Source organism: Argiope bruennichi, chromosome X2 (genome assembly GCF_947563725.1).
Source record: "Argiope bruennichi chromosome X2, qqArgBrue1.1, whole genome shotgun sequence".
In the NCBI taxonomy this organism is placed as follows: Eukaryota; Metazoa; Arthropoda; class Arachnida; order Araneae; family Araneidae; genus Argiope; species Argiope bruennichi.
In genome coordinates this window covers 85,515,059-85,541,780 of record NC_079163.1, presented here as the reverse complement: position 1 = coordinate 85,541,780, position 26,722 = coordinate 85,515,059, and the positions used below count along the sequence as shown (strand labels likewise).

At 30.7% G+C, this 26,722-nt stretch overlaps 1 protein-coding gene and 1 long non-coding RNA gene across 3 annotated transcripts in view; one reads left to right on the top strand and one right to left on the bottom strand.

The window, feature by feature from the left end:
- The window catches only part of LOC129960024 (uncharacterized), a 142,623-nt gene that overhangs the window by 99,556 nt on the left and 16,345 nt on the right, over positions 1-26,722 (top strand). The window lies entirely within an intron of this gene.
- The window catches only part of LOC129960021 (transient receptor potential protein-like), a 55,032-nt gene continuing 37,515 nt past the window's right edge, over positions 9,206-26,722 (bottom strand). For both annotated transcript variants that reach the window (XM_056073025.1, XM_056073026.1), the window contains exons 10-15: positions 25,636-25,890; positions 20,946-21,141; positions 19,682-19,840; positions 18,509-18,544; positions 15,198-15,378; positions 9,206-10,936 (exon numbers count right to left, since the gene is read on the bottom strand). In XM_056073025.1, coding sequence (XP_055929000.1) covers positions 10,137-10,936; positions 15,198-15,378; positions 18,509-18,544; positions 19,682-19,840; positions 20,946-21,141; positions 25,636-25,890 — 1,627 coding nt within the window. In that variant the 3' untranslated portion in view covers positions 9,206-10,136. The remainder of the gene's footprint in view (positions 10,937-15,197; positions 15,379-18,508; positions 18,545-19,681; positions 19,841-20,945; positions 21,142-25,635; positions 25,891-26,722) is intronic.

Genomic DNA, 26,722 nt, shown 5'->3' with positions numbered 1-26,722 from the left:
TCATTTTTATCTTTGTCTTCACATAATGTTGTTTGCAATAATTCTATTTTTTTCAATGGCTTCTTTGGCATAGATCATTTGGCGAGATCATTTTCATGTAATCTCGTACTTTCCTTATGGTGTAGGTCAAACAATTTAAGTATCATTGCATTTATATAGAAAAAAAAATTGGAAAAAAAAAGGTTTCCTTTTAATATTGAAAAATATTGATTCATTATTTTTAACAATTATTTATTGAAAATTTTAACAAAGCTGCTTCAGAACGTGCTATTTTGTCAAAATATTGAAACTTAAAATCCCAAAATATTTACAGGAAACTATGAAACGTTTCAGCAGAATAATAGCATATATGAATCGACAAATGTGCTTCCCATTACATTATTGTCTAGGCTTTATTAAGAGTACCAGTTCGTTCTGCATGAGTGATAAAAACGGAAAGTTACTCTCCAGGGTGCGTGTGTCCAGTAACGTCCGGTCAAACTCCGCTCGATTTCCTAGCACCTACAACCACAGAGAAATAAATATCCGGTTGCTCCTAATGACTCTTGTCTCTCCTCGTCTAGTCCTCTCAACTAAATGGAAGTCTCGCATGCTAGTCCCTTTTTCGTGCCCAGTGTCAGTTTGAAAAGCAATATTTATGCAGATTGGTTTCTTCCCCTTTCTGCCAAAAAATCTAAAACGAAAACTATTTTGAATTATTTGTCTGTGTAATTGCGAATAAAAATGAGTTATTAAGTGAATGTAAGGACTTGTGTTTAAATGAAAGTACTGATTTCATAATAGTGGACTACATGTGTGTGTTATGCATATTTCTTTAACTACTTTTTTTACGAAACAAATTATACAAAATCTTTCTACGGTATTTTTTTATAGAAATTGTTTTTTTAAAGCTATTTGAGAGTCCAAACTTATTGTAATGGGATTTATTTTAAGATTTACGAGTATAACTAATTAAAACGTGCACCTTCATTTCCATTTTAGTGGATAACAACACAAATCCTCTGCATAGAAGACTATAATATATATGATTGCTTTCTCCAACTGGATATTAATTTCCAGAAACGAATGAATTCGTATAAATGAAGTCGATAAGTTCAGACTTATTTTATGCTTGTTTGAAAGGAAATTTTTTAAATGAAGACGTTGGGTCTTTATGCTGTTTTCATTTTGTTTTCGATTTATGTTTCAACGGTTCATTCTTTCTGTTTTTCTTATTCATATCCACTTTATTTCACAACGTAATTAATTCGCGTGGGATTACGTTTAGGAAAAATGTAACAATGTATGTTATCTAGCATCTAACTGCACGTTGTCTTACACTCTGCTGTGAAACAGCAAAATACAAATTGTCTTACTTTGTGCTGTGATTGTCGCATTTTACTACTTTTAAAATGCCTAAATGATACCAAAATAGGATCGGCATGGTACATTTGACGTGTATCATAGGAGTTTGAATTAATAAAATGAAAACTGTTTGAATTAATTTCGAGAAAAGCGTAGATTTTAAAAACATGCAAAATTTCCAACTTCAATGTTTATCTTTCAGAGGCAAGAGAGAAAGGACTGGCCTCTATTGCTAGTCAAGTTAATCCATCATTGAATACCGCATCGAATTTGATACATAACTTGTTTTTATATTATTAATGAATAGAAATTTTTTAGAATAGGAGATTTTTTTTCTCTTGAATTCTTCAAATAGAATTTCAGTATAGTAAAAATTTTTATAATAGAATTTTTTTTTCTTAATTCTTTTTTCATTTTTTTTCTGTGACTATATGAGAATTTCCCATGCCAAAAACTTTTTTACAGGGTTAGCAAGAAATAAGTTACCCACTTCAGAGGACTCTAAAATGCGTTCTATTGATCCAAATGAGATAAAATTTGAACTACAGATTATTGAGATGATGCGCTTTATATTTATTAAATAAAAAAAATTACAAAAATTCACCGTTAGGTGGCATTGTAATACACATAGAACCATTTAATATGGTTTATAATTGTTAAATAAAGTAAAATTAAAATTGATTAATATGTCCTCCTTCATTTTCAACAATATGTTCTAATCGCAGAACCATATTTTCTATAGATGACCGGAGTGAGTCAGCCGGAATATTAAGAATATGGCACCGAATGTTGTCCTTCAAATCTGGTAGAAATGATAGCCTTTGACGGTAAATATTGTCCTTCAAATAACCCCACAACCAAAAGTCGGAAGGGGAGCGAGGAGTCCATGCTATTGGGAAATGACGGCTGATAACTCGTGCTTCTGTGAAATGCTGTATTAACAATCGCTTCACACTGCGATCAATATGAGGTGGTGCACCATCCCACATGAAAATTATGTCTTGAAGGCATCCACGCTGTAGAAGAGTTGGCATTGCAAAATCCCTCAGCATATCATGGTACCGTTGTCCTGTGATGGAACAAGTTTAGATTAAATTTGAAGTTATCTCTTCAAAAAAATACGGTCCAATGATAAAGGTAGCTGTAAAACCACACCATATTGTCACTTTTTCAGGATGCAAGGGTTGTTCCTGAATAACGTGAGAGTTTTCCTCTGCCCAAATTCCAGTCGTAACTTGTCCATTGAGGCAAAAGTGGTCCTCATCACTCCACAGAATGATCCATGGCCAATTTGTGTCAACCACCATTCGAGCAAGGAACTGAAGTGCAAAAGTTTTACCTCTAAGTCCCCGTCCTGCAACAGGTGCACAGATTTGATTAAAAATGCAAAATCTGTAGTACGATTTTTCGTACAGTTAAATACGGCATATCCAGAACACGAGAAACAACTGACAAACTCGCACTATTATGAGGCGACTGACTGCTGGCTTCAACAAGCACGGTCGTAACATTTTCGACGCTGGAAGACGGGATTTATTTTCGCCCTCTGCCTGGAAGAATGCCAAGTTGCCTAGTTTTTTTCAAATTTCTGCATCATCTTGCGTAGGGCACATGGAGACATTGGACCTCTTCGTATCTGCTTCATACGACGAAATTCGTTTAGAACTGCAACGGAGTTTTGTTGGTTCTGGCAGAACAATTTCACCAGTAGCGCTTTTTCTTACGTCGTAGGCATGACGAACAAACTAATGTTCGTGCAGCAGAATTCGCCGCCTTTTTATCCAAAAAAAAAAAAAAAAAGGTAATAGACATGCACTGTAATGCAAATTATGTTTCACATTTTCAATATATGCAAATAAATGCCATTTGTGCTACAGCACCACCTATTTTTAAATTTTTGTAATAAATTTTTTAAATTAATAAATGTAAAGCGCATCATCTGAATAATCTGTAGTTCAAATTTTATCTTATTTGGACCAACAGAACGCATTTTGGAGATCTCTGAATTGCGTAACTTATTTCTTTCTAACCCTGTATTTTGAAATTTAGAAAATCGGGTATAGAAGGGTTAAATAAATGATTACCAGTATTAAGAATTCTTTAGAATTATCTCAAGATGACAAGAAATAAAATCAATGTAAAAAGTAACGAGCATTTTTATTTATTTCTGCTGATTTCACAGAGGCATCAAAATGAAAAAATATCAGGAAGAAATCCTTCCTTCTCAAAACTTGTATATAAATACATAAAAACTACACTTACAATTCTTTGGAGGGGGGGGGGGGTTGCGAAAAAGAATAAATTTTTTCAAATGCAACAGGGCCATGCAGGGGCAAAAGTAACAATAATAAATCAGGAGCGAATGACTCTTGTGCTCCGTCATATTCCTCAGTGAGAAGAAAAAAACACCCCTAAATATTCAAAAAGTTGCCTGGGGAGGGAGATGGATTACACTTTTTACAGCGACGAAGAGATGGGGGGTGAAGGGGAGTTCTCTCACTGAAAGTGGAGACAATGTTATTAAAATCTCACTTCAGGGGTGACCAGCTTTGTTCGAAAATCATTTGACGGTGATTCCACACGTGCAGGAGCTGAGATTTGCGGCAGAGGGGGAATTTTAATCGTGAAGGGACTTAATACGGCATAACAAATGAGTTTGCGTGTAATCTCTGGTATTAAATGAAGTCGGTGACATCGAGGTCTTTCAGACACCCGTTAAATACTGAATTTATTTATGTACACAGTAGAACTTGGATGGTTCGAAAAAAGTGCCTTTACTTCCACCTGCGTTATAAATCTATTAGCAGAGGGTCCCGGAGGGGCTTTAGTGTTAAAGTTGAAAAGACGGGGTCGGAGAACAAATACTATAATAGCGAGGTAATCGGATCTGGATGGTTTGTTGACAGGTTCTGTCATTTAGGTATACTTTGGAAGTAATTTAAGTTTCTTAGAATTGATGGAATAATAAGTTTTTGACATCCAGGAAAAATAATAAAATAAAAACTATTTTTGGTCAAGAGAAGGTAGTGCTCCTAGCAGCTGCTTTTTTGTATATTTTTATGAGAAGGACATAATTCATGCTTGAAAAAAATTATATTCAGAGAAAGGATATGAAGAATAGATTGTTCATTTATGTCTAAATATTTGATTTTGGCATTGTGATTATGAATATGTGATTATGGCATTGGTGCCAATTATGAGTGAATATTTCAACAATCAATTCAAGTAAAAAATTTTTAACCCTTATTCTTTCTTTCTTAAAGAAAATTCGTTTTAAAATAAGTTATATTAAGTAGCGTGTTAGACTTTACAGTATAGTTAAAAATAATCTTACTCATAATAATAGCTAAAAATGCAGTTTTTGTTTTAGATTGTCTAAATTCTTTTCACAATTTCCTGTCAAATATAGATGCATTTAATCTGGTTTGAACTTTTTTAATTCATTTATCCCCATGTAAGGGAAAACATTTTCAAAACAGGACAGTCTATTTTTTTTTTAAAAACTTTCAATCGACGTTTTGCATAATTCATCTGAGCATGTGCAAAAGCTATATATTGTTATGTATTATTTCTCTTTGCAATCAGTTTTGTCCATAAAAAAATGAAATTATTTGTGGAATTATTCGATGGCAATGTTAATCATATTAAAGTTTCATCTGTATGAAACTTTGTAAGGAATTCCACGCGTATTTCTAGTATCTTAGCTCTTGTTTAGAACTCACCTTTCCTGTATTTAACTTTCACGTTGATATTTTTCAAGGAAAAAAAAGAAGTAAAAGACGCAAAATTATAACTAAATGAAACATTTTATTTAATATGATATACACATTTTACAGAAATTCTTAATATAAGATTTACAGTACTATTTATGCTTATTTAATCCAATTTTCAGAATTCAAATACAATTCCAGGATTAAACATTAAAATCTTTCTTCCCTTCCTCCACTTGATTTGAATCACATCCGAGAAAAGAATTTATAGTATAACAAAACTCATTTGAATACTGGGCACCATTTGCGTCTTTCTGTAAAATTTCTTCGTTCTTTCTAAAGTTTCTTAAATTGTTTATTGCTTCTTGGGATTCACGGAATCTGATTCATGCATTAAACTATGTAGCTGTGCGTAAAGTTTTTTTTCTTACTTTCTTTTCTATCCATAATTGAAATTCTTTTATTATATCAGCTCTAATAGATTCCTATATTAATTCTTTTTATTTTGATGCGCATTTAAGGAATAAGATTTGGACGTGAACAAGAAAATAAGCTTAAAGATTTCTTTTCATAAAAATCATTTTATATTTTGGAAGTAATTTTTTTGTCAAAGCTTGACTTGAAACGCACCATGTCACTGCTGATGCGGAAATGGAATTTTTGAAAACATTTGCAAGCCAAAATATGAGATTAAAGAGAAAATGAAAGTTCTTTATTACTGTATGAAAGCGGATTAAGCGTCTCTGACTAACATTAATACATGTAATTAATCTTTTTTTAGAATCGCGTTTAGAATTATGATACTAATTATTTAGTAGGAGTCTCATTGTTAAAGATTTAGAAAAAGGATTGAAGAAAATTAAATGTCGAAAACGACAGATCTTTTTCAGTTTCATAATATTAAATTAAGCTATCCTATCGGAAGAAATGTATTTCTTTAGAAGTGATTTAGGCTTACATAGAAAGTCGCCAATAAATGTTTTGAATCGTTGTGAGTCTACATTTTATCGAGAAACAGTTATGTTTTTTGTCATTATTTATATATATGACAGTTTCACTCCGCTCATCCCAGGTTATTTCACAATAGTTTGAAACTATAGTTATGACCTGAAATCGTTATGAATATTTGTTTTCATAAATTTGGTCCGAAATTTTCCACGTAGAAATTTTTGTTTCGATTTTAGACTTTAATGACAGAATAAAGTGAATTTTGTTCTGTCGATTTCTGTTCTGGGTTCAGTTCCAAATCCTGTAGTTTCAAAAAGAGACATTAATTAGCTAAGTTGCAAACTTAATTTTATTTTTTAAAAGTCAATCTTTTCATCTAAAATATTAAACTAATTGATGAGATCACTTTGTTAGACAAACCTAAAGTTAAAATGTAGTGCATGTTTTTTTTATATATTATGTTAAAAGGTTTGAAAAATGATCCAAGAAATAATTAAAGTTTCTTAAATAATTAAACTTCTTTTTTTTCAGATAAATATTCTTGTATCTGACCTCATAAATTGATTCTAACACGATTATTTATATCAGAATGACATAAATTTACACCTATAAGCAGTTGAAACTTTGAATTCTAAATCAGTATGGCAATCTGCATTGATATAAAATAAATGGTAAATCTTCATAAAACTTGTTTTTTTCCTGACGAGTTTAGTTTTTTCTGCGCATTGTGTAAGACAAAAAAAAAAGTGATACCAATAAGTTCAGTTCCCTCATTTATCCTTTATTTTTTGTTGGCATATGAAAGACCAATAGTTTATTTACTTAGAATAATTTGAAATTTGTCACATATTATTTGAAATTATTTGCAATTTTGACATTTTTTTTAATTCCATGTTTCTTTACAAGTGTATTTTGTAAGATTTACAAGAAAAGTTCTAAACTCTTGATGAATGAGTCTCGGCATTTAGAATCACAAAAGTAGTTATTGTCCCTTGTTTCACTTCTAACATGTATTATCTTCATTCACTACTACCCATATATATTACTCCATGTGAATCAGGGCTTTTATCTGGGTGGAATCCATGCTCGATGCGGGCCCCTATTTAATAAAACTCTTTGTGTGACCCCCTTAATGCCCTAAGCTCTCCGGCTAGTGTCACAGAAGCAGCATGGGAGGAATTAAGGGATTAACTTTAAACATCCAACAGAATATTAAACAGTGTCTCCCATCCCCCTAACAGTTATTTGAATTTCAATATGTCTTCGGTAGAAGCAATATGAAAAGAGATGTTATTCCCTAACAATGTGCTTGGAGCAGAGTTTTTATATACAACTTTCGAATTTATTCTTAAGTGTTTAGCTATTAAATTTTTACAGCAATCTTGCAGTTTTATTTTGTGAAAAAGCAAGAATTTTAATTCGTTTCCTTCTTTGTAGTTTTGTTAGTTTTTTTCTTTAAATTTACCCGCAGTCATAAGGTGTTTTAAAAATACATATTATACATATTCAAGGTCTTTCAAAAATGGTTTTAAGAGGAGAAAATTTCAATGGAGATCACTACGCTTCTGATCTAAAATAGTCTTACGATGAACTGTTGCAATAAATTCAAAAATAAATCATCGAAGATTATCTCATCAATATGAATCATCTCATTTCTCATTACATTTATATTTGAAGCAGCGTTTAAAAATTATATTCAAATTCAGACAAATTAAACTTATACTAAAATAGCTCTGGAAATGGGAAAAGCAGTTTAGAGGAAAGTTGCAAACAGGATAATTTTTTCATGACTTAGCTACTAATCATAGTATATGTGAGCTTAATGTTGATGGAATTATTAAGTACAGGGTGTTTTTTTAAACTGACAATACTCGGAGACCTCTGTAGTTTGAACTATCAGCCGCAAAGCCTCCAAATTATGTACGGGAACTATTAACGACATAGAAAAAAGGAATCCGCGAAAAAAATAGTTCCAAAAGCTGCCGATAGTGGAGAATGTGGAGCTTTACACTTTAAGGCAGCTAAAATTTTGCATAAAACAAGAGGAAAAATTTCGAAATGCAAAATCCCGATTACTCAGTCGACACCAGGGCCAGTATTTTGAGTTATAAAATAGAAGTGGGGCTTTGAAAATCTTTTCAAGTATGAGTTGATTTGTAAAATGCGTCTCACCTTAGCACAGCGTGCATTACTTGTGAAGCTCTTTTATCTTAATCATTCCAATGCAGCGGCCTCTCTTCGCAAATTTAGAAGTAGAAACAATTTACGTAAAGGACCTCTATCATATTAAATTAAGATATTTACATAAACATTCAAAATTGAAATTCATTTTTTTTAATAGTTTTTCCAATAAATGGCAATGAAATGCTTAAAGATGAAAAATTTTCTTTAGATGAAGACTTTTTATAAAATTATTATAATGCATGTTTTCAACAAATAATAGCATTAAAATCAGAGATATAATCCTGCCTTCAATATTTATATACTATGATGGTGAGAAAAACCAATACCAAAACATTATATAATTTTATCCACATAAATCATTGTTTTCAGATTCTGTGGAAAGTCTTGATTTTTAAAATTACTTTATGATTTTTTGATTTTTAGAATTACTTTATGATTTTAGATCATTTTCTTTCATAACAAATAGAAACTTTCTATGGTCTTGCCTTTTACTTGTATACTAATATTTTAATAATAATAATAATAAAAAAGGTCTACGTCCTTTATAAATTTTTTTAAGAACTTGAACAAAACTAGTTCATTTTTTCTTGAAACTACTTTTTGAAGTCAAGTAAGCAACAACTGACAAGAAAAAGTTATCTCTAATGGATAGTGAACCTGTTAATTTATTTTCTATGCGTAGAACTCGCAATTTTCTTTTTGTAAAGGTTATTCAAATGACAGAGAAAGAAATTTATTTAAAACGTCAAGACATGACACTGTTAAATTTTTTCCCAGGTTTTAAGAACTTCAGACATTGAAGTTTAAAATCCAAAAAGGGGTGTTTAGAGGTATATCTTTAATACTTCCCTCATATTCTGAATATGTGTCTCTTAATTCATGTCGATGTTTAGATGGATATACAAGAAGTTAAATCACAAGAAAAGGACAAGGGCAATTTTCAGAAAATGTTTTATTTACTCAACAATAAATCTGAGACAAATAAATAAATTTTGTTTCTTAAAAATATATATCCAGAATTGTCGCCATCAGAACTAAAAACTAATGCATCTAATTATTTATATTAATCATCGTATTCATTAATATTTCATTTAAAAGAAAGAAATTACTTTTATTTCTGAAAATGAACATTAAAAGAAATTTACTTATCATGACTTGTACACTTTCAGCAACAAAAAACACAAGGCGCCATTTTCAGGCTCTGAGCAATTCCATTACCGTCTTAAAATCACAGGAATTTACTTGAGAATTTTAAGATCGCGAACAAAAATGATATTTTAAAATATAGTTAAGAACCAAGGTTCACTTCTTGAGCACATTATTAACTTGTTGATGTCTGTGATAGTAGATGATTGTTTTTAACTTAGTATGCTTAAGTTAAGTGAATACATGGAGAATAATAATGCTTAACAGATTTATCAATTCATTCTGAAAAGCAAAACTTTGTTCATGTTTCAGATTTTTTTTTTTCATTTCTTTCTTTTCAATATACTTATGAGCCAATCTCTCATATAAGCACCGAAAGAGTAACCAGAAATTTGTTTTCCTTTTTTCATATATCCTACTTGTCCCTAATTATTCTTCCGTACTGAATCTAGTATTCATACAATGTCTGCATGCAGAATCAAACTCTTGATTTTTTTTTTCAAAACAAATTTTCAAATAGCGAGTGGGTTTCTTTGAGGATATTTTTACCAAATTTTAATTTTTAGACTAACAAAAATCAATACTTCATTGATACTTTTCAAAAAGTAAAACGAAGAATTTTTTAACATTGCTTCATGGAAAGGTAACTTTTTCTATCGAAAAATATTTCGAAAGGTGCCAAAATATATCAATTTGAACTTCTTCCTGAAATCTATAAAGATAAACTAAGAGATACTTAGCGAAATATAAATTTTCTGCAGTTTAGGAAACATTTCGACTTCATATGGATATACTATATTTAACTTACAACCATCCAACAGACTCATCCACTTCTGTGAATGGTTTCGCATTTCTTCTTTCTGAGAGATAACGAGAAAGGTTTTGACCATCTGTACCATCAGCTGGAGGAGCAGAATGTCTCCTTGGAGAATCTTTTGGAGGTTCATCTTCCAGATGACTGCCATCAAAAGACGCAATCAATCCCTGAACTTTCGAGCCTTTCTTTTCTCCTGAGGTACTTTCGGGAGATGGTTTGTCTTTCTGTTCAGAAGTAGTTAACTTAGTACTTTTAGATTCAACATTAATAACAGTAACTCCACTAGATACTTCAGGTCGACCACTACTGCTTGTAGAAGGTCTCTTGGCTTGCTCATCTGCGAGTTCCTGTTGTACAGAGTTGCGAGGAGTAGTACCAGCAGAGAAAGTCCCTGGAATTTCTTCTTCGATTAATGCTATGCTGTTGGTGTTGTCATACTTTGTTTTGTAATCATCCCGTACGACTCTTCTAGCTGCCAAGACAAATCTCTGAACACCCCTCGATGAGGCTATTTCTTGTTCTTGGAGCACTTTTTCGCGTAAGTCTTTCAAACTGCCACTGTTATTAGAGGTCTTTCCAATAGGATTCTGTTTCGATTTCGCAGCACCAACAATGGCATTCCAGTTCTTTTTGGCCTTTTCTCGCTTTCCGGCCGTTAGGCGTCGAATGAGACTAAATTTAGTTTTTCCTTCCGGTTCTTTCATAAAAGCGTCCACAACCGTTTCCACTAAGTCGATATTGAAGTCTTTCAGGAGACGTCGCTCTCTTAAACGCTCTTTACGGCTCACTGAAAAAAATCGAAAAGGAGAAAAGATCGGATTAGAAATAAAAAAAAAAGAAAGGAAAGGAAATACATTTTACTACAAGCAGAAGTTTTTCTTAAATTTCTTATCAAGTCTGAAAAAAAAAAAACTGCTTTCGTTTCATAATGACTTATTTTTATCTGTGAAAGATAATTGTCTTTATTCACGCTAAAATTAACTAAACGAACAATAACGAAAGAGTTTTGAAAATTCAAGTCAATGCATTGTTCAAAAATGTTTTTAAGATACAAATTACTTCAACGTATTTTTGTAAACAAAAATGTCATTATTATCCTCTGAAATTTGAGATGGTACTGCTATATATGTAATGATATTTTTAAATCTAATTTAAACTTAAATAATTTCCTAATTTTTTTTCTTAATTTAGCATACATTAATTTCATTCTAAAATGGTCTCTTATTTCCTGATCCCATTCCTACTTCTTTATTTAATTAATGCTACACCCTCTCTAGAAAATTGTAAAATCAGCGGTTCTCACGCTCCGACGGAAGAGCTAAAAATCTGTCATGTCTAGCAAATTCTTTTAAAGGATACCTATACTTCCCTTATCTAAATCGACGCGTGTCAAAGAAATCCCTATCAGAATCTCATAGTATAAAATCACTAGGGAAAATATTTCGCTCTTTAGCTCTTTTGCATTTTTATCGGGATGTGAATGGACGTCAGTTTCATCGTCGCTTCTTTCTTGTACATAATTTATGCCTCCCGAGATGGAATAAATCGAGTTTTAAAATTTCAAAAGTGTCTTCTCTATTCGGCCACGAAATCGTTTTTAAAAAATTTTTACATTATATAATATAAAATAATATGAGAGAGAAAGAGAAGAACTGACTGAACCGCTGCACGCATGAAATATTTTAAAAAGTTATTTCATGAGAATTAAAGTTATTTGCTATCCGATAATCGCTTGCAAAAGTATCAAATCTTTTTGTTCTATGATTATAAGCTTCTGAGCTAACAAGGGATTTTGAAACAAAAAAGTGAACTCAGCACTCAATTTTGAAAGACAGGTAAAAGGATATTAATCCATAATCATCTACAAAAATTATTCAACTTTCTTCAATATACTAGCCTCTAATGTGTGTATATTTTCCAGTATATTTATTGTGAGCATTTTGAATTTTCCGTCAGTTTTTTTAATTGAGTTCGTTTTTGTCGTAGTTTGCTGCAATTCAAACTTGATAGTTAAATGTTATAGCAAAAGGCATTTTTAATGTATGCTAAATAAATATTTTCTTAATATATTTTATTTCTTTATTTTTCGTGTCATTATCTTACGAGAAAAATTATTAGCATGCAAAATGTGAACATAGAGGATATGAGTAATCTGCCTATTATATAATTAATTTACAACATTACTTGTATTTGCATAATTTTTTTTTAAAAATTATCTCTTGCGATTTTATGCTAAAGACATCAATATAAATAGTCAGGCGGGTAATTGAAAACGGTGACTTAAATACGCTCCAATGGGACCTTAAGATACTTAAAAGCATGTACTTTAGTAAATGTTCTCCACTGGAAGAAAAATAAATATTTTATAGCTTTTTGCAGTACTATATTTCAAAGTTTGTTTACTTTATTTGTAACTGTGCAGTAAAAGAGAAACCAAAACTTTCATAAATTTCAATATTCATTGCCTACACCGATTATATCCAAGATAAGTTGCTAAACTGTGTATTTCTGGGATCTCTAAGATATGACGGTTACAAGGAAACTTTAATTTTGAATTTTCTCCTGAGAAATAGATTAATGCTTTCAGTTACTTCTGACAATTTTTATAGTCAGGGTTATTGGAAATAGGCTTTTACTGTCATAAGAATCAATATATTTCATGCATTTGGAATAATTATATGAAAGGAAGTAATATTAAATCTAGATACTTAGCTTAGTTTTCTGCCAATGATGTTTATTACTTTGTCAAATTAGTAATTGACACTTAAAAAAAAAAGACTGCCATTTCATCAATATACATATTATTTTGCTTGTAAATGTTAATTGATACATATTATTGACATGTAAATGTTAGTAAGGATTTGATGCCGTTTCATTTAAAGAATGGAAGAAAACAAAACTAATGAGGAGTAAGAAGAACATATTATGCTGTTAGAGGAGTCTGAAGATGGTGATTTTGACTCTTTTTAACAAGAAATGTATGCTGCGGAGATGGAGGAAATAACTTATCTTGAATCATCCATGGCTATTTTTTAAACAAATATATACATCTTGATCAATAACATTGAAGGTTACAGAATGAAGAGCTATTATTCATACGTTGATGTAGTTGATACGTATGTATTGATGTAGTCGGCGGGGGTGAATTGGATGTGACAGATCTGTGGCATAAAGTAATCTAAGTAAACATTTTTTGGTAGTTAATAGCCAGTTTACAGCCTCCAAGAGTCGGATAAATTTTATACTTCCAGATACTATCGTTAAAGTATTTTTTTTCGGGAAGTTAAAATGTTCTTTCATGTAATGTAAATGCGAAATCAGTCAATGCAAAATTAATTAAATTTTAGATTGGACACTCTATTTAAAGTTTCAGTTCTCCTTTTCATTTCTAAATTGATATACTAGTTTTTATTAATTTTAATGTGTTTCAAAGTTTCAGATATTTTCTTCTCATGTGTCATAATATTCAGTCATTTCTGTTTTTAAAACCACTCCTTTTTCGACTTTACCCGACGAAATTGAAGAATAGAATGATTGAAAATTATTTCAAACTGAAGGCATTCAATAGCGATTATATTTTGCATGCGATATTCCATGAAGCAGGTAATATTTTTTATGAAAAACAGTAAAAAAAAAAAAAAAAAAAAAAAAAAAAAAACTGTGCTTTGAAGCCATAGAGAGTGGGCGGTAAAATGCATTTTGAAGCAATATATAGGAGTTTCTGACCGTTTCGAACATTTTTTTTCTTCAAATCAATTCATGACTGTGATCGGGAGCCCAAACATGCTTTTCCAATCATTCCATAGTTTTGGGGGTAATTGGGAACACATTGATGAGTTAGAAACACTCCTATAATTCAGGTTGTTTAAGCAATAAATTAATTTGAAGAATTGTGCATTAGGCACTCAAAAATATACATTTTCTCCATAACATTAACATTTTTTAGATTGAAAATTTAAAGGATTTTTTTAAATTTTAATCATAAAATGTAATTAAAATTTTCAAAAACATGTATAAGTAAAAAAATATTTAACTAAGTCTAAAAAAATCATCTCCAATTAATTCAATGGACATTGCCCTCGAATTCAAAACTAATATTCGATTCTCATTCCAACGTTTGAATGTTATTCGTTCTTTCTGGCAAAGTCAGATTTTTTTCTGTGTCATAAATTTGGCGTTTTAACTAAAACTCCATATTTTTTTCAGAAATTCCGAGATTTTGTTCGACAAGCAATAGGCAATCAAACAAACAATCTCCAAACTAAGACAAACCCACCAAACATCAGATGGTGACACAGGAATCCTCACTATAGCTAATTTTGAAAATCAGTTTTGATGAATTTTAATTCAATTGGTAAATGATCAATTCATTAAGATAATTTTGAATGGCAAAAATGCAACATAAGCTGCCCATTTCTAAGTTTTCTCATGGAAACTTCCATCACTCGCAAACAATTAACTAACTTATCTTTTTCTCTCGGGGCACACACTTTCGACATAACATAAAGCAACAAACCACACTGCAGCTAAATTGCTGAGTGAAGTTTTGGAGACTATTCCATTAAAAATTCTCCATGCGAGTAAGCGTGTTGCACGTTGAACGCATGAGGATAGCACTTTTTTTTCCCTTTGGTATGGTATGAAAATTTGAAACCGCCTCAGGTGCTGCCTTCGTCATCGGACTACAGTATGGAATTATGAGACTCGTCCTCAATATAACTTGCTTAAATCTGAAATGAGGGGGAAACAACTTTCTGACCGTTTCTCTGACTGTTTCTTGTTTGTCTTGTTTCACGTGTTTTTAAAAGCAGCTATATAATCACCGACATCAATTTCCATTAATAAACTATCTATACAAGTTTACTAAGTGATGTAATCATTATGTTCAAAATCTGGATATTGTTCTATGGCTTGACATCAATAAAAATTTGTACGATGATTAATTTCCGAAAAGTTCAACACATAATAATGATCATCCAAAAATGGCAATTAACACTTTTTACAAATTGTTTTAGAAATAATCAATACAAGAACTCGAGATTCCTTACAGACTTCTGAAGCAGAGACAACGCCTTTCATTCCATTTGTTCTTAGAATTTCAAACAGCTCGCTTCTAAAGCTTGTTACTGCTTGCTTCACTTCATTGACATCATCTTCTGTAACTCCGGTTTCTTCCGCTTTCCTCTGTTGTGTCGTTACATAACGACGAATCAGGCATTTCATGACAGACTGAAAACAAAATGGGACAACATTCAGTAAGAATTCATAATTATAAATGCTAATATTCCGTTGATAACTTTAAAGCCGTTTATTGAACGGACAATTTACTCTTTAATAAGAAATGCTTTACGTAGTGTTTAAACAAGTAGATGGGTAACTTTTAACAGTAGCAATAGAGGACGGGTGTGTTCGTTGTAGTCACAGATAAAGGCTAATGTTGCGAATCACTTAGTGTAATTAAATATATAAAATATCGTTGGTGTCATATCAACAAAATTTAATAATATTTGATTCCACTTTAGAAGTTCTTGTAAATAATAAAAAATAGATATTACTATACAAAATCGAAGAGGAAAAATTAAGTTTTATCTTGTCTTATCTTAAATTGTCTTGTCTTAAATTATATTCATCACTTCTAATTTCACAAACTTATCAGCTAATAAACAAAATTTTGGTATTTTTTATTGTACAAGATGAATTAAACATAATAAAACCAGCGACATTTTTTAAAGGTCCCCGATTTATACATTGTAAAGGGCTAAATGACTAAAAGACAAGGCATATTAAATCTATTATAAGCAAATAATTTAATATCAAAATTTTTTCCAAAGCTGTAGCAAACCATTCTAATGTCAATTAATCTAAATAAATCGAAACCTAATGCATAATTTCCATTTATATATATTCTCTTAAGAGCGTTCTTTGGTTTATGGAATTTAGTTGTTAAAATAGTCAGTGAGTTTAGTCATTGTCTTAATAGTGACCTTCAAGGCTTCATAACTCTTTTAGTTGTATGGTAGGAGAGTTGAATTCTTTTTTTTTAAATTTAAAATACACATGTATCAAAAATACTTTGCAAAATATAGCTATTAGGTTCTTATAACTGAGTAAAAATTTAATTTTTATTTTATATTTAATATTCTTCCTCATTACATTTATTAATAACTAGCCGCCTTTGGCGACCAGCCGGTTCGCCAATCTTAATGTTCGTTAAAATTTTAATAATTAAATATTTTATGCAATTTCTACTTTTAATAGCTTCTTCATCAAAATATTTTAAAACTTCAAATTTTGATTATCATATAATTCATTCATAATATTATAAAGGCCTTCAGTCATAACGTAATATGTATCTCTCTCATTTTCTGTTAGCACCCGTAGAATTTATGCTTTAAATTAAAGTGGAAAGAATTAATCTTCAATTAATATAATAATATTTTTTACTGAAACAAAGCATTTTTTTATAATCTGATTACTGAAAATAGAGTCACTCAGCGTTTAAACTTTATGGGCACTAAAGAATATCTTTTTAAATTTATGTAATATCTCAAGAGTTGGTCAACAAAATTTTCTTAGATTCATTATGAGCAGATCGATTAATTAACAATGTTTAAATTTAAATGCATCAAACACTAAGAAAATAAAACGAATCGTTTAAAATAAACGGTTGAAAACGGTAGAATTTATGCTTTATATTAAAGTGGAAAGAATTTATCTTCAATTAATATAATAATATTTTTTACTGAAACAAAGCATTTTTTTATAATCTGATTACTGAAAATAGAGTCACTCAGCGTTTAAACTTTATGGGCACTAAAGAATATCTTTTTTAATTTATGTAATATCTCAAGAGTTGGTCAACAAAATTTTCTTAGATCGATTAATTAACAATGTTTAAATTTAAATGCATCAAACACTAAGAAAATAAAACGAATCGTTTAAAATAAACGGTTGAAAACAGGTTTTAAAAAAACTACTTAAAAAACGATGTACTTAAAACTATAAGCATATACAAAAAAATATATAACTAACATAAATACAATTTATTTACAAAAGCATGCAACTAACCCAAAAATAATTTAAATCATCCATTGATAACGTTGTCATGGCAACAGTCAGAACAGAATGCGCATGCGTGAATTTTCTTCGCCGGTTACGTAACGCAAATACGTGATTTTTTTCTACGCCAGTTGGGGTAACGCTATGCGGATTAGAAATTTTTAATTTCCTTTATTCTGTTTTATTTTAATTCAAAAGTACTTCAGAATGAATCTGAAAGATTGATTCATTAACAATGTTTAATTTTAAATGCATCAAACATTAAGGAAATAAACAGAACCGATTGAAATAATCCGCCGAAAAATTTTAACCCTAGCCTCATTACTGTTGGGAGAAAAAAAACTGAAGCCTTTCTCGTTTGGCGCTGGGGATAATGGAAGATTTTTTTGGCGGAAAAGTTGGTGGTGGGGAAAATGGAAGATTTTTTTGGCGGGAAAGTTAGTTTTTAATTAATAATTAAAATTCTAATTAAAAATTCGAAAAAAGAAACCCCAGGTGCACATTCCCAACCTCCAAGGTATACATGTACCAAATTTGGTAGCTGTATGTCAAACGGTCTGGTCTGTAGAGCGCCAACACACACACACACACACATTGAGCTTTATTATAAGTATAGATAAAAACATAAAATATAATTCTTTACTCCATTTCAAACATTTTTCCAAATGGAAGTATATGTCTATCTCTAATAGTTTGGAAATCAGTCAATAGGTTACGTTTTGGGTGGATACCATACACAGAAAGGATATATAAGAAATACAGAAAAAAATACTTAATTTTGAATCTAAACCTTTTATTCATAGAATTAATTATCTAACAGCCTTTCCTTTTCTCAAAACAGGCCAATACTAATGTAAATGATAGGTCGTATTAATAAATTATTAAATTATTCAAATTTAAATGGGAAGAAGGCATAAATTTAGTTATATAAACATAAATCACTGCGAAGTGTAGGGATAAAGTTGATTAAAGAAGGAAGTGGCTATATTCTTCCTCTCTTTCCAGCACCGGACCCTAGTAGGAGTTCTATGAAAATAGCGATTTAAAATTATAAGTTTTGCACTAGAAGAAATGAAAATTCTTCAATTAGCTTTATTTAAGTTCATTAAATTTTTTTTTACATTTAAAGTTACATTTTACTTTATTAAAGTTTTGTACATTTTAGTAATGCATAATGATTTTTAAAACACATACTACTTAAAATAAAATATTTAAGTAAACTAATCAAATATCTGAACCACTTTGTTGACTATGAAGCAAAGCATAATTGTTCATTGATAGAGAAATAAAAATACATTACCCTATATCTGGCATCCCTTTCAAATTCTTCCTTGTCCTGCTCAAAAAAAAAAAAAAAAAAAAAAAGAATCATTTGTAGAAATAGTCAAGAAAATGTTGTCTTTAATAAATGACAAGCTTTGATTCAGATAACTTGCAACGATGCAACATATTTAGGACACATTTATTACATGCATATGAAATTCTTTTTCTCACAAATGATATTGCTTTTCATAGATATATTTGGTTCCATTGACACATGGAGGGACACATGGATAGAAGGGGCGGTGAAAGAGACAAAGAGTGGGTCTGGTATTAGCATTTAACATGAACAGAAAGCATGGTACTGGCTGATGTGCCATTCTTGTCACTAGATAGAGTTTCATAATTTCTAGGCCCATCTATAAACAACTCTCTTAAATTTTCAAGCTGGTGGTTAAGCAAACAATTCAAATCAAATTCAATAAAGATCTGCAAGCGTATTTTAATATTTAAGGTTTTTAAGTTCATATAAAAGTTGTAAGCCGTAAAAATAGATTTATAATACATCTTCCGTTGACCAAACGGATTTTGGAGCATCTAAAGCAGGAGTTAAACTTGGATCCAATGAATAAACGTAGGTTGTATTATGTATACTATGCCCCATTATTCATTTTAAATGACGAAGCGAATTCTAATATTACTGAATATAATATATCTAATCAAATCAATGAATTAAAGACTTGTGATAAACGGGAAGTGTAGCATCTTCTATTAGTCCAATCGTTATTGAAGCACACAGGCAGCAGCATCTAAGGCAGAAGACTAAACTTTAGTAAATGGACATAGGTTATTTTCCAGAAATTTTTAAGGGAATTGGCCCACTTATATGCTTATATAGTAGGCATTTCTCTTTTTAATAATTCTATTTAAGATCATAACCAGATGATGAAATTCATTACCTCCTTGCTTTGGTTCAAGCTCCCTAGCCATTGAGTTAGCGGTCCCCGCTTAATCAACTAAGCCACTAATGAGCATCCGAATGATTATTTATTTGTTTTTGAAATAATAATTCTTCACATTCGTTTATTCACAGATGCAAATAAAAAACATTTGAAGTAAAAATGTAGGCGAAATAATTGCAAGTTAATTTTACTTATTTCTAGCTTTAAAAAATAAAAATGGACAAGCTAGATATTATACGAAAGAATCTTACCTTCAACGACGAAGATGGTTTAATAGCACAAGATACGGATTTCTTGCAGGATTTTGATGTGGGGAAGATATTAAATGGAGGAGGAACTGTTGATCCATCTTCGAAGTAGCTCATCCATAATTTACTTCGAGCAAATTTCCATTCGATATCTGACCGTTCCTTTCAGAAGAGAGAAAGTTATTTTCATCCGTATATTACAATGTAATAAATACTTGCATTATTTCATATGTAAAATATAAAATGGAGCAGGTTTATACTGAATTCTGCATATCAACCGTGCTGCTCCGATTTTGGAATCCATACAGAAATTTCAAGGGAAAAAATAAATGACATCATGATTTGGCTCAAAACAACTTGCAATTAGATTACAAGCTTTTTATTACCTTTTATTAATGGTTGTATTGTTCCGTGCCTTGACTCAATTAAAACCAATTTCAATAGTTTTTAGAGTGGAAAGGTATTTTTAAATTTTTATATTATTTAAATTCAGAGCAAAACTTGGCAATGAGTTTAGATATAGAAATAAGTATAGAAGACAATCATTGAAGACATTAATAGGTATAGAAGACAATCATTGAAAATATTAATAAGTATAGAAGACAATCAATATAGAAATAAGTATATAATCAATCATTTTAAAAGATAATTTTCCTTCTTGGAAAAGGAAAATCGAAGAATTAATTTTAAAATTATATAACAAAAGAATATAATAGAATTCAATAATAGAAAATAGATTTAGAAAACTAAATTATGTGTCAAAAGTTCGTTTCTTCATGAAAACCTGTACAAAGACCGTATATTATCAGAAACATATACAAAAACTATACATTGATAAAATTAGATAGGAGTTCTCATTGGCTACTGTCTAATGAATCTGAATTCTCTGAAAGTTATGAAAGCGTGGCAGAATTACCAATCAACTAGAAAGTTTTTTACAAATTAGAAAATAATTTAATTACTAACTAAACATACTAAAATTCAATGATTTTCTTATAAAATTAGTTCTTTAGTTTATAAACGTCTTGCATATATTTTAGAGATATTTTAATCACGTTTAACATTTCTGGTTAACTTGTTTCTTACATCATTTATGTTTTATAAAACATCAATTTTTTCTTATTTTTTGGTATTTGATTTATGTATTACCAACTTAAAAAAAAATCTAATAATACATTAAGCCCCAATAAAGGAAAATTTAGCGAATATTATTATTAAGGAAAAAGTTATTCAAAGGACAGAAAAACACACATAATTTTTTACTTACAGAAATGATTTGGTAAGAGCTGCTCATCATTGCAATCAGAAGATTAAGCAAAACCACTACGTTAATCACAGAGTAAGATCCAAACATGAGAAGACTCCAGAAACGAGTGTAACTTTTGATTCCGGTCAGCTCGAAATTCTCCAACTCTACAAGTCCAAAACTGGCCCAAAATAAGCTTTGCGATGTTTCAAAGAGACTGTAGGATTAAAGTAAGAAGCATGGTCTTAGTCATTTGATTCTTTCTCTGTTTCTCGAGTAAATAGTAAACACAGAAATTTCCGTACAAATACCTAACATTCATAAAAGAAATTATTTGTGATAATAAACTTGCTTTTATTATGGAACAAAAAAAACATCCGCAAACTATTCGGAAACTATTAAAATACGTATATTAAGATTTGTTTCTGTTAATTATTTAATACCCCCACAGCAATAGAGAGGCTCGGCTATTAAGACTGCAAAACTGTAAACCACCCCCAGATATTATTTTAAAAATTTGCTCTCACCTTTTAAAATCTGATTTATTTATTTTTTTACAGAACAATCTATTAAAAAAAATGAAAAGAAATAAATGAAAATAGAGAAAGAACGATAAAAAATAAATCGGCGTTTAGGAAATGCACAGACCTGGGACTGCACGATATTTTTCCTTCGAAATTATCAAATTTGCTCATTATAAATCTCTAAACAATAGATCAGGGAGAAAAAAGTGATTATTCTCCTCTTAAATTTAGCGGAGATTTGGCAAAAATTTCTGCAACCCAAGTTTACTACTCGACCAACAATTACCTCATATCCCAAAGTAAATTCTCTTTCTTGATTTCTTTTTTCTTTCGCTTTCTCTCATTCGCTTTTTCATGGTGTCGGTTTTGTGTTCAGATTTCCTTTATAGAATACATATGTTTAATACATATTCCTCTTCTTCTGCTAGAAGTCACTCATTGAAATCGGTATGTAGGTAATTTTCTTAAATAAAATGGAAATGATTTCAATAAAAAAATATTTTGGGTTACTCTTGAATAAAGTTTTTAAAAATTATTATTAACGGTGTTTCATTTATATTCTAAATAATTTTTTTGAAGCTTTGTCTGTTTCTGAATTGATGAACTGTCATCGTGACAGTTAAATATTGTATTTTCATTAGATAACCAGGATTGAGTTATCCTCCTCTCCATGCCATGCTTAGGCACTCTTAATCATCTCAATGACTATTGTCACGACCGCAGAAACTGGAACTGAGGTTTGAATCTCATAGGTCACGAGTAAAACAGTCGTATTTACTACTGGGCTTACCTTTTCCATAAAAGGTAGGTCTCAGCATAAGAGTGGAGGTAACTCAACTCCTCGATATAGCGATACAAACCAGGGAAGAGAGAACCTGCTTGGTAGTACGGCAATTTCTTATCCTCGCACTCATTGAATTTTGACCCCATTACCAGTTGGAATTTTTATTAGATAAATAAACACTAAAAAATATCTTTGAGGAATTAAATTTGCTTATAAGTTTGGTTCAATATTAAATATATATTTAGTATCCTTCAATGCGCAAATATATAACTATATCAATGTGCCTTGCTTGTTACTACGTATACATAATGATTGTTTTAAAAAAGTGCACGCTACTAGTATTAACTTCCATAAAGTGAATACTATTTTAAACTGAAGAAGAATGTCTTGGGTTGTCTTCCGGATCTCTCCTTCATTATAAACAACTGAGAAACGAAACAAGCAGCGCATGAAAACTCTAGGTAACTTCTTATACAGTTATATATATAGCTTTTAAAACCTTGCTTGCTTATTTTGCAATTTTTTTGAGGTATTTTACAGTGGTTAAGGTATGATAGTACTCAAATTTCCTTATCGTATACAGGGTATGTATTAAATCCATCCAAACTTCACAAATCATCAATAAAAAAGTAATGCTTGCAAAAATTTCGGTTTTCATGAATATGATCAAAGGCTAATTGGATTTTTTCCCCATAAATAAATAAATAAATAAAATAAATAAATAAATAAACGGAAGGAAAATTGCCGCACGTTATACTGACACGTTTATGCAAGTCAGATTAGCAATAAAGCATCTGGTTGAAAATATAATCGTCATTGATCCTGGCAGCATTCTATCTTTTTCAGATCGACCATTAGTGGTTAAACTTTTCTACAAGTAGGGTGAATCCACAACTATTTCATTGTGAAAGTTTCTCACGGAAAAAAGACTGCAGGCGCAAAAAAGCCTTATTTCATTGAATAGGACACTAAAATTAGTACCTCATTTCGAGAAAATGGGATGTTTGATGGATCATCCACGAAGGCCTTGAGCGTGGACCTCGTCCATCTTCCAAAAAGTATCGTAGAAGAATTGGCAGCCGTGACATCAACGAGAGGAGTAGTGCTCATAATGCTAGAAGAATAGCGAGGATCCCAGAATTGTCATTATGACGTATTCCACATCGACTCTTGAATCTGTATCCTTACAAGATAAGGTACTTTCCCAGTTATTATCGGCATATACAAATGAAGGACTAAACAGTATTGCATGGGCACTGGCACAAAGGAGATGCGATCCACAATGGTTCCTGAAACTCATGTGGACGGATGTAGCCCACTTTTCACTGCATGGTTACGTCAATATGCAAAGAAGTCATATCCGGGCTTGACGGACAAACCTTCGTGAATCCAATCTCACCAAATAACTGTTTTCTTCTCATGTGGCTGTTTGGTGTGGTTTTACCGCGTTTTCATTCTGGACCTTTCTTTTTTTGATGAGTGTTGTCCTGTACCTGTCTGGAAATTCTGTACAGTCACTGCAGAGTGGTAAGTTACGCTTTTGTGTGACCACGTCGTATCTGCATCGCAGGAAGAACATTACTTGTTGTCACCTTCTTTCAGGATGGTTCAACTCCCCACTTTGCACGTGAAGTCATGACGTTTCTGTTTCACTTAAGACAGAGTGATAATTCGAGATCGTAAATTTAAGTGGCTCTCAGTTTCACCTGACTTGACTCCAGCAGATTTTTGATTATGGGAATATTTAAAGTCTCGCATGTAATGGGGCTCCCTAGACACTTTTGTAGATCTGAAATATGCCATTCGATTGAATGTCGGCAGCATCGATGCCGTCATCCTCACTCAGCTGTAATAGGCGTAGTGAAATGCCCCTCTTATCTTACACTTTGTGGTAAAGGTTATGTAGAACTATCTTTTATTTGGAAGAAAATGTACAGTATCATGTCATAGTGATTGGTTTCATTGTATGTTTATATTTCCATAAAACGTTTTAGTATGATATGTGAGCGCCCTCTTTGGTTACTTATGGAATCATATGTTTATGCAAAACCAAAAATAACCCGATATCTCTTGGATCATATTGGAGCAAACCAAAATTTTTTCAAATCATTACTTCTTTCATTATAAACTTTTGAATTTTACATGAATTTATGACGTATCTTGCACCTTTGAGGCTACACTACAAAGAGTTTTCATATTCCAAACAATGTCTGCTCCTTTAAAAGATCAGAGCTGTCGTGGCGCCATCTCTTGACGAAATCAAGGTCTATTTATGCAATTGCTTTTGCAATAAAGTATAGAAATTGATTTAAAGTGATAACTAAAATTTACATTACAAATTAAATTTTAAACCTTAAAACATTTCAAAAATAAAAAAAATGAGCAAAATCACAAAATCGGTATGAAAGAGCAGTTTTGCAAAATGATTTCACATTTTTAACTAATTATATTTGGTTCATATAAAGTATTTTATAACATCCTTCCAAATTTGATAAAGTGTTGAACTGAAGCCTTCTAGAAGAGTTTATTTTGAATTTCCAACCATTAAATGTTATATTATTTGGCAGTAATGAATTATTATTAATCCATGTAATTCTAAAATAATTGTTCAACATTCAATAATTCGGGACAAAGTGTAACACGGTTTTCATACGCAATGGAAAGTACAATGAGTCAATATTTCAATGTAGCATAATCACATTTGAGAGGCACACAGCAATGAAATAATTAAGCATCTTATGGTCAAATTTCAATAATGCTTAACTTTCTTTTGAAACAGAAACGATATAGACAATTCGACAGAACGTTAATTTCATTCTTGATGCTAAAAATATTAATCAGTTCATGGGATTCTCTTTAAAAATTTCGAAATGTGGCAGCATAATAATTCAAAAAAGAAAATTTTAAAAAATTCTAAGAGCTTTTATTTCTTCCTTTTAACAACTTTTATTAATAAAAGCACTTAGCAATTACACAATCAAATATGTTATTTTAATGAAATAGAATGGAAATGGGCAAATAGATGCTTTTACTTTTTTAACACATGATTCATACTTGATGAAAAAAAAATAACATTAATAATTTCCTTATTCTCAGAAAATGTTGGTTAATCTTAACCCTAGTTGATATAACCGAAATCCTCGTACAGCAAGAAATCAAGTAAGGAACCCACTATCATATAGATATCTTTTATTACATTAATAGTGGCAAGTATTTTCTATTTTATAATAAAACGGTTAAAATTATATGAAAATAATAAGTAAAGATGTTTGTCTCCATTAATGTAAAAAGTTACGCGGTTTTTTAATATTATAAATGATAAACTAAGCACAAATGGAAAAGTCATTTCATTCACACTAAAATTTCTAGAATAATTTCAAGTACAAATTAACAATATACTTACTTGGCAAAACGTCTCCAGATAAGACATGATTGCTCATAATTTGAATTCATTGTCCCTCCTGGGCCACTGTAACAGAGTTCCTTGTCGGTGTCTGCATAGTACCACAAAAGTTGGTTCATTCCACAACCGAAGGCGAATAAAACCAAAGAATAAATGAAGAAAAATTTGATAATGTCGAAAACCATGCGGCCTAATGATATTTGTAGAGGACCCAAATGTGGATTTACAGAGAAGATGTGAACCATTTTTAAAAAGCTGCAAAAATAAAATATTGTTTTAAAGTTTTAGAAATTTTAATATCTCTATAGAACATCGGTGTGTTTCGATGGAAACAAAACCAGTCGTTATACAGAAATGTTAGTTTTTTTAATTACTTTTTATAAAGCGCTTACTTTCGAATTCCAGCTAGGGTGACTCTTATCTAGATTCAATGTTTCGTTTACAAAACAACATGTTGCAAAAGCGCTTGGTTTTGTGAGCTGAAAGAATGCATTTCTCAAAGATCTTAAAATTTTTGCCATGTTTTAAGTACCAAAAGATTTATCTTAATCGAAAACCATTTTAGCCATTTAAGCTTAATCGAAAACCATTTAGCACAGATTTTTATTAGTTTTTACTAAACAGATAGCATTTTTCAGGATATAATAAATAAGAAGTCTGAATCTTAACATTAACAAAAAATAAATAAATAAAAAATCCAAATATCTGTACATTATGCGGTGTTACTTCCTGTGTATAACAAATAACAGTATTTTATTTTCTCTTCAGTATTTGTATATAAGTGTTCAATTTTTTGAAAAAAAATTAGAGCATTTATAAAACTAGAGGTACAGTTCTGAAATTAAAACATTCGAAGAATTTATCAATTATGACTCACTTAAGCAAAATGAAATCAAGGGAAACAAATTTTATTTGTATGATTTTCATGAAGATGGCGCCATGAGATGTATCACAAATACATTATTTTCTTATAATAGCTATAACGAAGCTAAAATATATTGTTCTTGCATAAAATAATACTGGGATCAAAAAGTAGCTATAATGGGGCATAAATCAAAATGTATTAATTTATTGATAAAACTTTATT